General features: G+C 38.2%; 1 protein-coding gene across 3 annotated transcripts in view; it reads left to right on the top strand.

Moving 5' to 3' along the window:
* Positions 1–13,379, top strand: part of MSH3 (mutS homolog 3) — a 180,944-nt gene that overhangs the window by 84,072 nt on the left and 83,493 nt on the right. For all 3 annotated transcript variants that reach the window (XM_044266234.1, XM_044266241.1, XM_044266250.1), the window contains exon 13: positions 7,164–7,296. In XM_044266234.1, coding sequence (XP_044122169.1) covers positions 7,164–7,296 — 133 coding nt within the window. The remainder of the gene's footprint in view (positions 1–7,163; positions 7,297–13,379) is intronic.

Raw genomic sequence — 13,379 nt, 5'->3', positions numbered from 1 at the left:
AGAAGATATGCAGGAGAGAGTGAGGAGGGAGAGTTGGAGATCTTTTCCTTCTTGGCTCTTCCAGTTTTGTTTTTCTCTCTTTGCGCCCTTACCAGTGGGATTTTCAGAATACATCGCCTCAAAATGCTGTGGGAGGACTTCATTTCCTGTGGCTATAATGTCATTAAAAATACTTCCCTATCTGAAATAACTAGATATGCTGTATAAAGCATAAAACATCATTTTCGGACATAGCCAATCTTAATAAATAATAATAGTGATAAGGGGAAAAATTGAGGGAACAGATTAAAGAAGAAGCTGGAAATGGGAATTTTTTTTTTTTAAACATATAATGTATTATTTGCTTCAGGGGTACAGGTCTGTGAATCATTAAGCTTACACACTTCACAGCACTCACCATAGCACATACCCTCCCCAATGTCCATAACCCAACCACCCTCTCCCTACCCCTTTCCCCCCAGCAACCCTCAGTTTGTTTTGTGAGATTAAGAGTCTCTTAAGGTTTGTCTCACTCCCCATCCCATCTTGTTTCACTTTTTCCTTCCCTTCCCCCAAGCCCCCTACTCTGCCTCTCAAATTCCTCATATCAGGGGGATCATATGATAATTGTCTTTCTCTGGTTTTTTACTTATTTCGCTCAGCATAATACCCTCTAGTAATGGGAGTTGACTTTGCTGCTGCTGTTGCCCCCCTAGGCCTCTGCAGACATCAGTAATCAAAAAGATTGGGTTTTTAAAAGCCTTGTGGGAAACTGGAGTAAGGGCTTTGTGTCTAAGTTAGGGAGCCTGTAGTAATGTGAGACCTTCCAAGGATCATAATGTCACTAAAAAGAGGGGAGAAGGAAATACGTTTGTTTTGGCATATAGTCTTTACGGAGGGGAAATTTGCCAAGAATTCTCAACCCCAGTCTCACTCTCACTCAGGTTTGCTATTCCAATTTGTACTATCTGTGTGGTCTGACAATTTCCAACTTGTGAAAGTTGTTTTAAGTGGTCCTATGCCTCAGGGTTCCTAGCAGAAGCAAATGCAGACCCTCCCTGAAGGAATACACCCTCAGTCCATGCCTCCTAGGAATCCCAAAGAGAGAGCTCTACCATAAGCTCACAGATCACAACTGCAAAAGACAGGGAAACAAGGAACTATGAATATGAGCAGAAATTATAAACAGCGGAATTAGAATCGCAAGACCTTCAGATAATGAGATTATGAGGACAGATATCAAAAGTTAGAGGAAGTTAAAGTTAAAAGAAACACAAAAAAGATGAAAAATATGAGCACAAAACAAAAATGCTATCAAAGGAGAGTAGGCTGTTTTTTAAAAAGAACCACATAGAACTTTTAGAAATAGTGGGTGGGTTACACAGGAATAGGTGCAATAACTGTAATACAGGGTAATATCTGAGGAAATTACTGGAGTATAGCACAGAGAGACAGTACAATAAAGAATATAAGAAATTGAAAGACAAAAATGAATTAGGTGGTCTAGCATAATCCTCATCAGATTTCCAGAGGAAAATTAGAATAGGGAGAGCGATAGTATTCAAAGAGATTGCTCTTTGACAGTTTTTTATTAGGAGGAGAATTTCTCATATTTCATGAATGATATGAATCCTTAGGTTTAGGAAGCACAGTGGATCCAAAGCTTGAGAACAAATGAGAAATCCACACTTCACTAAATCACATGGAAACTGTATGCCAGCCACTACAGTCAGATATAAAAAAAATTACAGAGAGCAGAGAGCAAAGGAAGATCCTCTGTAATGCCCTAAAAATTACATAACTGATTTGGTTTCTAATTTCCTCACCTGTTCTTTGCTTCGTTTGTTTTCTTTCAGTGATTTCTTTTGGATTTATTGAGTTGTTTTTTGTTTTTATTTTTCATTTAACCACTCCTTTCCCTGCCCAAAGCGTCATAGTTTGTATGTCTGTTCCTGTTGTCTCTTGTTTCTGTTGATTCTTACTCATCTAGTTGCTTTTTATGGTTGATTATCTTTGCGTACTGGTTATCTTCTTTGGAGATTTATTTTAAGAATAATGTGAGGGCTAGGATGAAGTTGCCTTCTCTGTTAGTTTGGTTCTTCCACGTTCTTGGGTGGTGCGACCATGCTGGACCCATTTTAATTCAAGTTCAGCATTTGGTGTGTTTTAGGTCATCCAAATGAGGCTAACCCATGCTGCAAGTTCATCTTTACTGTGAGTCTAGCTCATTGTTCAGCAGGTCTCTTTAATGGAGAAGTGGCTTTGACGGCTGGATTTCTCCTCTAGGTTCTTGTTGTCTTTTAGATTTTGGTGTATTCATTCCTCACCATTTTGTTAGTTCTTTGATACTTTTAAGAACATGTTTTTCTCTTTCATTTGGCTTTTAAATTGTCCTCATTAGAATGATATTATTATTACAATAATACGAAATTAGAATTAGAATTAATCTCATTAGAATGATAATCTGAAAGTACTGGCTCTCACCATTACCAAAAGCAAAAATCATATTCCGCTCTTTTCAAAGACTCAAGGTGATGTTCTAAACTGGTAATGGAGGGTAGCTGTCAGAAAATTTATTCTGTTTAATATTCCAAAAAGGTTGAATTGTTGTCTGTTCCTAAAATGATGTGTCAATAGAATAGGAGTAATAAAAGTCCTTAAAAGCTTGTTGGGTGATGTATAATTAGCAACAAGGTACATATTCAGAATAGCTCCTTAGAATGTATTTTGTAAATAAATAAAAGAATGATATTTGTGGATGACTCATAGCGCATCTCCTTACTCAAGCTATTCCTTCTTCCTCCTCCTTCCTTGCCGTATCTAATCTGTCACAACTCTTGTTAACTTGATCTCCTTAATATCTCTTCAGACTCTGTGCCTTTTCATCCCTCTATCCTTTACCCAAGTTCAGATTGTCAACATCCCTCTGCTGGAGTCTTCTTCCACTGTCCTCTGTCCTTTGAAATGTAACCCATTGGGTCCCATTCTCAGGAGAATGTCCCAGCTCCTGTGTGGTCCACATCCCTCTCATGACCGTTCGCTGCTTGGCTGCCTAGCTCCTGCTGTCACACTCTCACACTTTCAGCCTCCATCTCCCCATTCATTTTCCTATGCTCCTTCTACAGTTGGTTCTTTTGTAAGCACTTGGTAATTGTAATTAATCATTAGATGAATGACACAGTATTCTCATATGAGACAGGTGAATGAGTAAATGATGTGTATGATGCTAGGGAGATCCAAGTAGTCACAGACACTCTCATGTTTCTGTTAGAGAGCTGTGTAAGTAGTTAGTTGAGCCATATTTCATGGCCAGCATGGTAATGTCTGAACTTAATTTACTCATTTTATATCGCCTGTCTTTAGAGCAAACTTTTCAGTGAAAAGTCAGAACATACACAACAAAACACCACCTCGCCTCAGTAGTTTGTATTTTATCGGTTCCTGCCCCCTGTCCCACCAGGTAACCTTATGTTAGGATTGTAGAGGCATCTCCACAAATAGCATCCACGAGGTTCAGACTTCATCACATGTCCTTACAATGCAACAGCTATAGATTACGTGCTGTGTTTCTGAGTGACAGCCACACACAACAGATACTGGCGTCATCACCCAGTTCTTTAAATGTGAAGGACTCCAGTGACACCCACTTTTAGTCCTTGGGTCTTTGGTGGTAAAGAAGAATCTTTGTCATCAAAGGACCTCAAGTCCATTGTTTTTTGTCATATAGAATGAAATGACTCAAGTGTCTTCCTTTCATTTGTTTGGAATGTGTCATGCTGTAAAATCAACTATAGAATACTATAGGGCATCTTGACACAAATTCTTTTATCATCTTCTAGTTGACAGTGCTGCTTTTTTTTTTTTTTTGGAAAATGCTACTTCTTGTTTTGTTGACTGTCATGATCACTAAATCTCTCATTGATTGCACCAAAACATTTTTTCTCTATTTTGGTAATCTGACATACTGTTTATTAGAGTTATTTGGCAAGTCTTGTTACTCCTGCCAAGTAAAGAACAGTTCCAAGATATGCAAACTAAAAAAAAAAACTTGATTAGAAGTCATTTTAGTAATTTGCATTCTGATCTGCAGATAGGAGATAAAAGTAGAATTGTAGCTCCCCCAGTGGTGAGAAGTTTGTAGTAATCAGTGCTGCACACCCTTTCAGTCTCTTCCTGCCTGTTTTAAACACGGGTAATGCGTTCGGTCATTCTCAGTGCAGCCTTCTAATCCATCTCCTGCTGTTCTTTGTGGTATCTACCAAACAGATTGTATAAGCAAATAAAGATCACCGTTAACAGTTAATCTGGACTAAGTAGTTACTGTGTACCAGGCACTGTACTGTTTACCATGCATTATTTCATTGCATTCTTATACAGCTCTGAGTTAGAGGCCATTATTATTATTCCCATTTTATAGATGGAGAAACTAGGGCAAGACTAAATAACTGGTAAATGGTAGAGGCTGGATTTGAACTGAGGTCAGCTGCGCAGATTTTTAACTTCTGAGCAATTACCTCCCTAACCAGTAAAGGCCGGGTTAAAACCAAAATGATTCGTAGTAAATATGCTTTTGCCTGTACTGTCATTAGGCTAAAATAAAAAGCCAGGACCTTTCCAGATTGCAGACCAACTTAGCACAACCTTTTTCATCTCTTTCTAAGAAATTTATAGTTTTATGTCTATTTTAAAAAAAATCTTCTGGAAGATTTCATAAATATGACTTGGGCTTTTATTAACCTCTTTTGCTTTTATCTTTCCGTATCTCCAACAACCTTTATAATTTTTGAGAGAGCAGCTATCTTTGTAGGCTGTCTTATACGTTCACAGATGGTATTATTTTATCTGTCCTCATACCATCTGTAGCATCAACCTAGTCTGTTCCAATTGGTGTTATCTTTCATTTATGCAGGAGTGAGTTATTAAAATAAAACTTTATATTTGTATAGCATTTTGGGTAAACGTTAGGGTAAAACATTGATTTATTTTATCACAACAATCCTATGCGAAGAAAATTTAATTTTTTATTTTTTTTACCTCATCTTGATTTACTTTATATGTAGTCTTTGGAATTGAGCTGAATTGAATTCAAGAACTACTTATTGAACATATATTGTCATCCCAGAACTGTGGGAATAAAGAAATGATTCCTGTTCTCATTGAGCTTACAGTCCAGCAGAAAAGACAGAGAGCTACAATTACGATTTCCACTATGGAAAGACAGTAGAGGGTTGTGTGGAAAAGGATGATCGAGGATTAAATCTGGTCTGGTGAGTCTAAAAAGCCCTTTCAGAAGAAGGGTAAGTAGGAGTTTGCCAAACAAACTCCTAGGTAGTAGAGCTGGTAGGTAGTAGAAAAGAGGACGAGAGTCTTCAAGGCAAAGTAAGCAGCAAATGAGGAGGCCCTGATGTCAGAGAACTTGGAGTGACCAAAACATGCAACAGGTTCAGTTTAACTGAAAGTTACAGTGAGAGGAAGAGAGTGGCAACAGCCTGAATTGAGACTTGAGAGGTAAGCAAGGACAAGTTGTCTTCTGGGTCAATGAAGGAATCTGGATTTGCATCTAAGATTATTGGCAAGTCGTTGAATTGGTGAAAGCAGAGGTATGGTTGGAAAACCACTCAGGCTACTATGTGGAGACTGGATTGGAAACAGGAATAGAAGTAGATGGAGGAAAAGTTAGGATGTTCTCTTTGTAGTCTGTGTGAGAAACAAATTTTACTTAAACTAGTGTAACAATAGTAGAGATGGAAAGAAATGGATTGATTTAAGAGGCCACCCCACCGAGAATGGAGGAACCAGTGTGTCTGTCTACAAAGCTCGGATGTGTTCTACTGTGTCATGCTGAACCAGATACCTGTTCTACATAGTAGAGTATGAGCCAGAGAAAAATGGGTTAGAAATGAAACCAAGTTAGTATGCATGTTGTAAACAGGCATAACCTCACAGAGTAGCTGGAAGGATAATAAAGAGAAAAACTCTCAATTAATTGGGAAGTTCTCAATTTAACGGTCAAATCGGCAGGATTCTGAGGACACTGATGGTATGGTAACAACAGAACTTTGTTAGACAAATGTGTATTCAGAAGGTCGTGTTTCCCTTTGGCCCAAAGTGTCAGTTCATTCTTTGATTTTTTGCTTGCTTGCTCATTTGTTCATTTTAAAAAAATTTACTGAGTGCTCATCATCTACTAGGTATGCTTACTTATCTCAGTCTTTAATACATTATGTGCATCATACCTGCCTTTGGCATTTATAGGTGCTAGATGGGCCACATCCCATTTAGGGCACATTTAGTCAATCAGGTTTCCATTTTAAGTTGACAGCCTCACCGTTTTCTCCCAGGTGGCCCACACTGCAACTCTGGTCTGCCCTGGTCTCCTGATGTCTTATCTTCTGTACTCTCTGTTACTGCCTGTTAGCTCAGGCTCGGTATGCCTCATCCCACTTCAGTCAAACAGGTGATCAGTTCAGCCACCACCACCAAATCTTCTATCAAAGTGGTTGGCTGAATGAATTGGTTTTTGAATGATATAATTAGTTATTTCAGTCAGACTAGAAAACTCAGTTGCCCATTGTGGACCTATTCTATTAGCCAAGGTCAAACAAGCAGTTGTAGCAAATAAATCCTCAGTTTCAGTGACTTAAGTACAACAAAAGTTTATTTCTTGCTAATATAAAGTCCAGCTGGTAGCAAATATGGGAGTGATAGGTTTTCTGCTCCACTAACAGATCCAGGCTAAGATAGTCTTCCATGTGGCTTCCAAGATTGTTCTGAGCCCGACATGTAGTGAGGGAAGAGCATTGTGAAAGATCACACAGGATGATTTTATGGGCCCGAGCCAGAAGTGGCTTAATTGTTCCTGCTTACATTTTATTGTCTACAACTTGGGTACATGGCCTTGCCTAATTGCAGGGGGAAACTGGAAAATGTCATCTGTGTGTTTGCCCAGGGGGAACGGAAAAGCTAAGAGGCAGTTTCTGCTGCACCTAGCTAATGACTTCCCTTGTATGGTACCTGCTCTTTTATTCAAATGATAGGGATTAGGAAGGGCCAGAGGCATGGAGGAGGAGTCCCTTAATGTTTTTCTAAGTAGCTATTGTCACGGTGCTGGGCATAAAAGTGGGAAATGTCTATGTTCCAAGTTGCTAACATATCTTATAATTGTTACTACTCTGTTCTCACAGGGAGATAAATGCTCGACTAGATGCTGTATCTGAAGTGCTCCATTCAGAATCCAGTGTGTTTGGTCAGATAGAAAATCATCTGCGTAAACTGCCTGATATAGAGAGAGGACTCTGTAGCATTTATCACAAAAAAGTAAGTGTGATAGAAATCAGATATAGTAAAACTGATAATGTTCTTCAACATGAGGACACCAGATGGTAAAGGAAAACATCTCAGAGATTTATCTTGTTATTATTTTGTGAAATCTTGTGAATAACCTGAGAGAATTCTTAGAACATTTAATGGCACAAATTAAAATTATTTCACTTTTTGCATTGTAAAAAGTAAAATTTGAGCATTTCTGTTAACTACAGCAACACATAGAGGTCCTTCTATTATAATGCAGAATATTCTCATATTTCATCCTCAAAATGTGGACCATCATCAAAATAGGAAATTTCTTAGACTGGCCATTTTTTAAAGAAAGATTAATTATTTGAGAGAGAGAGTGAGTGCGGGCCTGCACATGCACCCCTTCCCCGGAGGGAGTGGGGTGATGAGGGAGGGGAGAGAGAATCCAAAGCAGACTCTGCTAAACACAGAGCGGGAAGTGGGACTTGATCCCATGATCCTAAGGTCACGACCTGAGCTGAAACCAAGAATCCATCACTTAATCAACTGTGCCACTGAGGCACCCCTAAACTAGCCATTTTTAAAAAGAGATGCCTTCTTTCTTTTGACCCCAGGAACAACTTCTTATTTGAGTTATCTAAAGGAAAAATCTGCTTATATATCTGTGGTGGTTATCAATATGCAAATGAGTTTGGGTATGGAAGCTAAGTAAAAAGCATTATTTTGATTTTTATCTCTTAAGCTTTGCAGTTTGTCATAACAATAACAAGAGAGGATTTTTCCCATGAGGCTAGCAGATTTTTTCTGCAAAGATCTTTCTGCAAAGATACAGACACTTTGCAAATCAGAAAGGAGTGGCACAATATACTCAAAGTGCATAATGGGAAAAATCCTCAGCCAAGAATACTTTGTCCAGCAAGGCTATCATTCAGAATAGGAAAATAGTTTCCCAGACAGACAAAAACTAAAAGGAGTTCATGGCCACTAAACCAGCACTGTAAGAAATATTAAAGGGAAAGTTGAGTGTAAAGAAGAGACCAAAGATGAAGTATAAAGGTAGGAAATCCAAAAGCAGTAAAAATGAATATTTCTGTAAAAAATCAGTCAAGGAACTCACACAAAAAGGATATGAATTATAACAACATATACCTAAAACATGGGGAGAAGAGGAGAAAAGAATGGGTTCAAACTTAAACAACCATCAACTTAATAGAGACTGCTACGTGCAGAAGAGGTTATATACAAACCCAATGGTAACCATATATCAAAAATCACTGGTAAAGAATAAAGAGAAAGACTTGTAAAGAATAAATGTATCACCAAAGAAAATCAATAAAACATGAAAGAGAGAAAGACAAGAAAGGATCAGAGAAAGTCTTCAGAAACAACCACAAAACAAGTAATAAAATGGCAATAAATACATATCTGTCAATAATTATTTTGAATATAAATGGACTAAATAATCAAAAGACATAGGGTGACAGAATGAAAAAAAAAAAAAAAGATCCATCTATACGCTGCCTGCAAGAGACTCAGCTAATATCATCCTTAATGGAGAAAAACTAAGAATAAAATAAGGAATAAGACAAGGATGTCCACTCTCACCGCATTTATTCACCATAGTACTGGATGTCCTAGTGACAACAGTCAGACAAGGGAAAGAAATAAAATGCATCCAAAATGGTAAGGAAGAAGTAAAACTTTAACTATTTGCAGATGACATGATACTCCATAGGGAAAACCCAAAAGACTCTACCAAAAAACTTCTAGAACTGATAAATTGAGTCAAGTCCCATGATAGAAAATCAGTGTACAGAAATCTGTTGCATTTGTGTATATCAATAATGAGGCAGAAGAAAAAGAAATTAAGAAAACAATCCCATTTACAATTGCACCAAAAATAAATAATATGACACCAAGAAATAAACCTAACCAAAGACATGAAATACCTATACTCTGAAAACTAAGAAACACTGATGAAATGTCCATCGACTGATGAATTGGTAAAGAAGATGTGATACACACACACACACACACACACACACACACACAAAATGGAGGTGTGTGTGTGTGTGTGTGTGTGACAACGAAATATTAGTTGGCCATAAAAATGAACAAAATCTTGTCATTTGTTATGTTGTTGATGGTGCCTTAGAGAATATTATGCTAAATGAGTAAAGTCAGAAAAGACATGTACCAGATGATTTCACTCGTGTAGAATTTAGGAAGCAAAACAAATGATCATAGGGGAAAACAAGAGTGAGCAAACCATGAAAGACTTTTTTTTTTTAAAGATTTTATTTATTTATGTGACAGAAAGAGATCACAAGTAGGCAGAGAGGCAGGCAGAGAGAGAGGAGGAAGCAGGCTCCCTGCTGAGCAGAGAGGCCGAGGCTGGGCTCGATCCCAGGACTCTGGGATCATGACCTGAGCTGAAGGCAGAGGCGTTAACCCACCAAGCCACCCAGGTGCCCCAAAAGACTTTTTTAAAAATATATATATTTATTTATTTGAGAGAGAGTGAGCACAAGTGGTTTGCAGGGGCAAAGGGAGAGAGAAGAGGCAGACTCTCCACTGAGCACAGAGCTTGATGTGGGACTTGATCCCAGAACCCTGAGTTCATGACCTGGGTTGAAGGCAGACACTCAAGTGAATGAGCCATGCAGGTGCACCAGGGAGACTCTTAATTATAGAGAGCAAACTGTTATTTATGAAAGAGGAGGTGGGTGGGGGGAATGGGTGATGGAGATGAAGGAATACACTTGTGATGAGTACTGGGTATTGTGTATAGGTATTGAGTCACTGAATTGTGTACCCAAAGCTGGTAGTACATTGTATGTTTACAAGCTGGGGTTTAAATGAAAGCTTAAAAAAAAAAAGATGAGAGATATATTGGAATATTACAAAATGGAGTATTACTGAGCCGTGAAAAGAAAGAGATCTTGGCGTTTTTGACAACATGAATAGACCTAGAAGGTATAATACTCGGTGGAATGAATCAGAGAAAGACAGATACCATATGATTCCACTTAGACATGGAATACAACAAACAAATATGAGCAAATCAATAAGGAAAGTATGGTGTATATATACAGTATTATTCAGCTATAAAAATAAAAAAGTATGAGATCTTGCCATTTGCAAGACATCAGTGGACCCAAAGTGTATTATGCAATTGCAGGGTCATAGGGTAGTGCACTACTGGGTATTTACCCCAAAGATACAGATGTAGTGAAAAGAAGGGCCATCTACACCAATGTTCATAGCAGCAATGGCCACAGTCACCAAACTATGGAAAGAGCCAAGATGCTCTTCAACGGGCAAATGGATAAAGAAGATATGGTCCATATATACAATGGAATATTATGTCTCCATCAGAAAGGATGAATACCCAACTTTTGTATCAACAGGGATGGGACTGGAGGAGATTATGCTGAGTGAAATAAGTCAAGCAGAGAGAGTCAATTATCATATGGTTTCACTTACTTGTGGAGCATAACAAATAGCATGGAGGACATTAGGAGAAGGAAAGGAAAAGCATATTGGGGGAAATTGGAGCGGGAGACGAACCATGAGAGATCGTACACCCTGAGAAACAAACCGAGGGTTTTGAAGGAGAGTGGGGTGGGGGGGTATTAAGGAGGGCACATATTGCATGGAGCACTGGGTGTGGTGCATAAACAATCTTGGAACACTGAAAAAGTAAAATAAAAAAAAACAAATTTAAAAAAGTGTATTATACTATGTGAAATAAGTCAGTCTGAGAAAAGTAAAGCAAATGAACAAACAAAAAAGCAGAATCAAACATGTGAATAGAGAACAAACTGATGGTTGCCGGAAGGAAGAAGGTGGGAGGATGGACAAAATGGATAAAAGGGAGTGAAAGGTGCATGCTTCCTGTTATGGAATATATAAGTCATGGGAATAAAATGTACTGCATAGGGAATACAGTAACTAATATTGTAATGACATCGTGACAGATGGTTGCTTCCCTTATGGTGAGTGAGCATGATGTAGTGTACATAACTAATGTAACAATGTGTGTCAGCTCAAATAAAAATAAAAATTAAAAAATAAAACGTCCAACAACAACAAAAACACAGATGACAGTAATTGAAGACAACACCAAGAAATGGAAAGACAGTCTATGCTTTAGTATTTGAAAGAACAAATATTGTTCAAATGTCTTTACTACCCTGAGCAATCTACAAATTTAATGGAATCCCATCAAAGTACCAACAGGTTTTTATTCACAGAACTAGAACAAATAACCCTAAAATCTGTGTGGAACCTTAGAAAACCTGAAGTAGCTAAAGCAATCTTTAAAAAAAGAAAAGTAAAGCTGGAGGCATCACAATTCTGAATTTTAAGTTTTATTACAAAGCTGTAGAATCAAAATAGTATGGTACTGGCATAAAAATAGATGCATAGATCAATGGAACAGAAGAGAAAATACCGAAACAAACCCACAATTAAATGGTCACTGAACCTTCAACAAACCAGGAAAGAATATCCAATGGGAAAAGACAATATTGGAGTGCCTGGGTGACACAATTGGATAAGTGTCTAAGTCTTGGTTTCGCCTCAGGTCATGAACTCACGGGTCCTGAGATCAAGCCATGGTTGTCAGAGTCTTCACTCAGTGGGGAGTCTGCTTAAGATTCTGTCCTTCTCCCTCTGCCCCTCCCCCACACTTGCACTGACTCACTCTTAGAAATAAATACAAAAATCTAAAAAAAAAAAGAAAGAAAGAAATTGGACCACTTTCTTACAGCATACACAGAAATAAGTTCAAAATGGATTAAAGACCTAAATATGAGACCTGAAGCCATAAAAATCCTAGAAGAGTACACAGGCAATAACTTTTTTTGACATCAGCTGTAGCAACGTCTTTCTAGATAATGTTTCCTGAGGCAAGGGAAATAAAAGCAAAAATAAATGATTGGGACTACATCAAAGTAAAAAGCTTCTGCACAGTGAAGGAAACAGTCAACAAAACTAAAAGGCAACCATTGGACTAGGAGAAGATAAATGACATATTCGATAAAGGGTTAATATTGAAAATATGTAAAGAATTATATAGCTCAACACGTAAAACCCAAATAATGCAATTGAGATCGGGTCCCGCGTCGGGCTCTCTGCTCGGCGGGGAGCCTGCTTCCCTCTCTCTCTTTCTGCCTGCCTCTCCGTCTACTTGTGATTTCTCTCTGTTGAATGAATAAATAAAATCTTTTAAAAACAACAACAAAAAAAGTAGGCAGAAGACATCAACAGACATTTCTCCAAAGAAGACATCCAGATGGCTAACAGACACATGAAAAGATGCTCATTATCACTTATCAGGGACATGCAAATCAAAACTACAGTAAATATTACCTCACACCTGTGAGAATGGATAAAATCAATAATATGAGAAACAACAGGTGTCAGCAAGGATGTGGAGAATAAGGAACCCTCTTACACTTTTGAAGCAAATGCAAAGTGATACAACCATTGTGAAAAACAGTTTGGGGATCCCTCAGAAAGTTAAAACCACCCTATGATCCAGCAGTTGTACTACTGGGTATGTACCCAAAGAATAAAGAATGCTAATTCAAAGGGATACATAGACCCTTTTGTCTGGTCTGTTACAGCATTATTTATAATAGCCAAATTATGGAAACAGCCCAGGTGTACGTCGATTGATGAATGGATAAGGAAAAGGTGGTGTATGTATATACATACGTATGTATACACACGCGCGCACACACACACACACACAGTGGAGTTCAGCCATAAAAAATAATGAAATCTTATCATTTGCTATGACATGGATGAAGCAAAAGATTATAATACTAAGCGAAATAAGTGAGGAAAACAAATACCATGATTTCACTCAGGTGGAATTTAAGAAACAAAACAGGGGCACGTGGGTGGCTCAGTGGGTTAAAGCCTCTGCCTTCGGCTCCGGTCACGATCCCAGGGTCCTGGGATAGAGCCCCGCATGGGGCTCTCTGCTCAGCAGGGAGCCTGCTTCCTACTCTCTCTCTCTCTGCCTCCTTGTGATCTCTGTCTGTCAAATAAATAAATCAAATCTTAAAAAAAAAAAGAAACAAAACAAATAA

Source organism: Neovison vison, chromosome 1, assembly GCF_020171115.1.
Source record: "Neovison vison isolate M4711 chromosome 1, ASM_NN_V1, whole genome shotgun sequence".
Lineage (NCBI taxonomy): Eukaryota > Metazoa > Chordata > Mammalia > Carnivora > Mustelidae > Neogale > Neogale vison.
The sequence above is the reverse complement of the archived record's forward strand: the minus strand, read 5'-3'. Positions and strand labels throughout refer to the sequence as shown.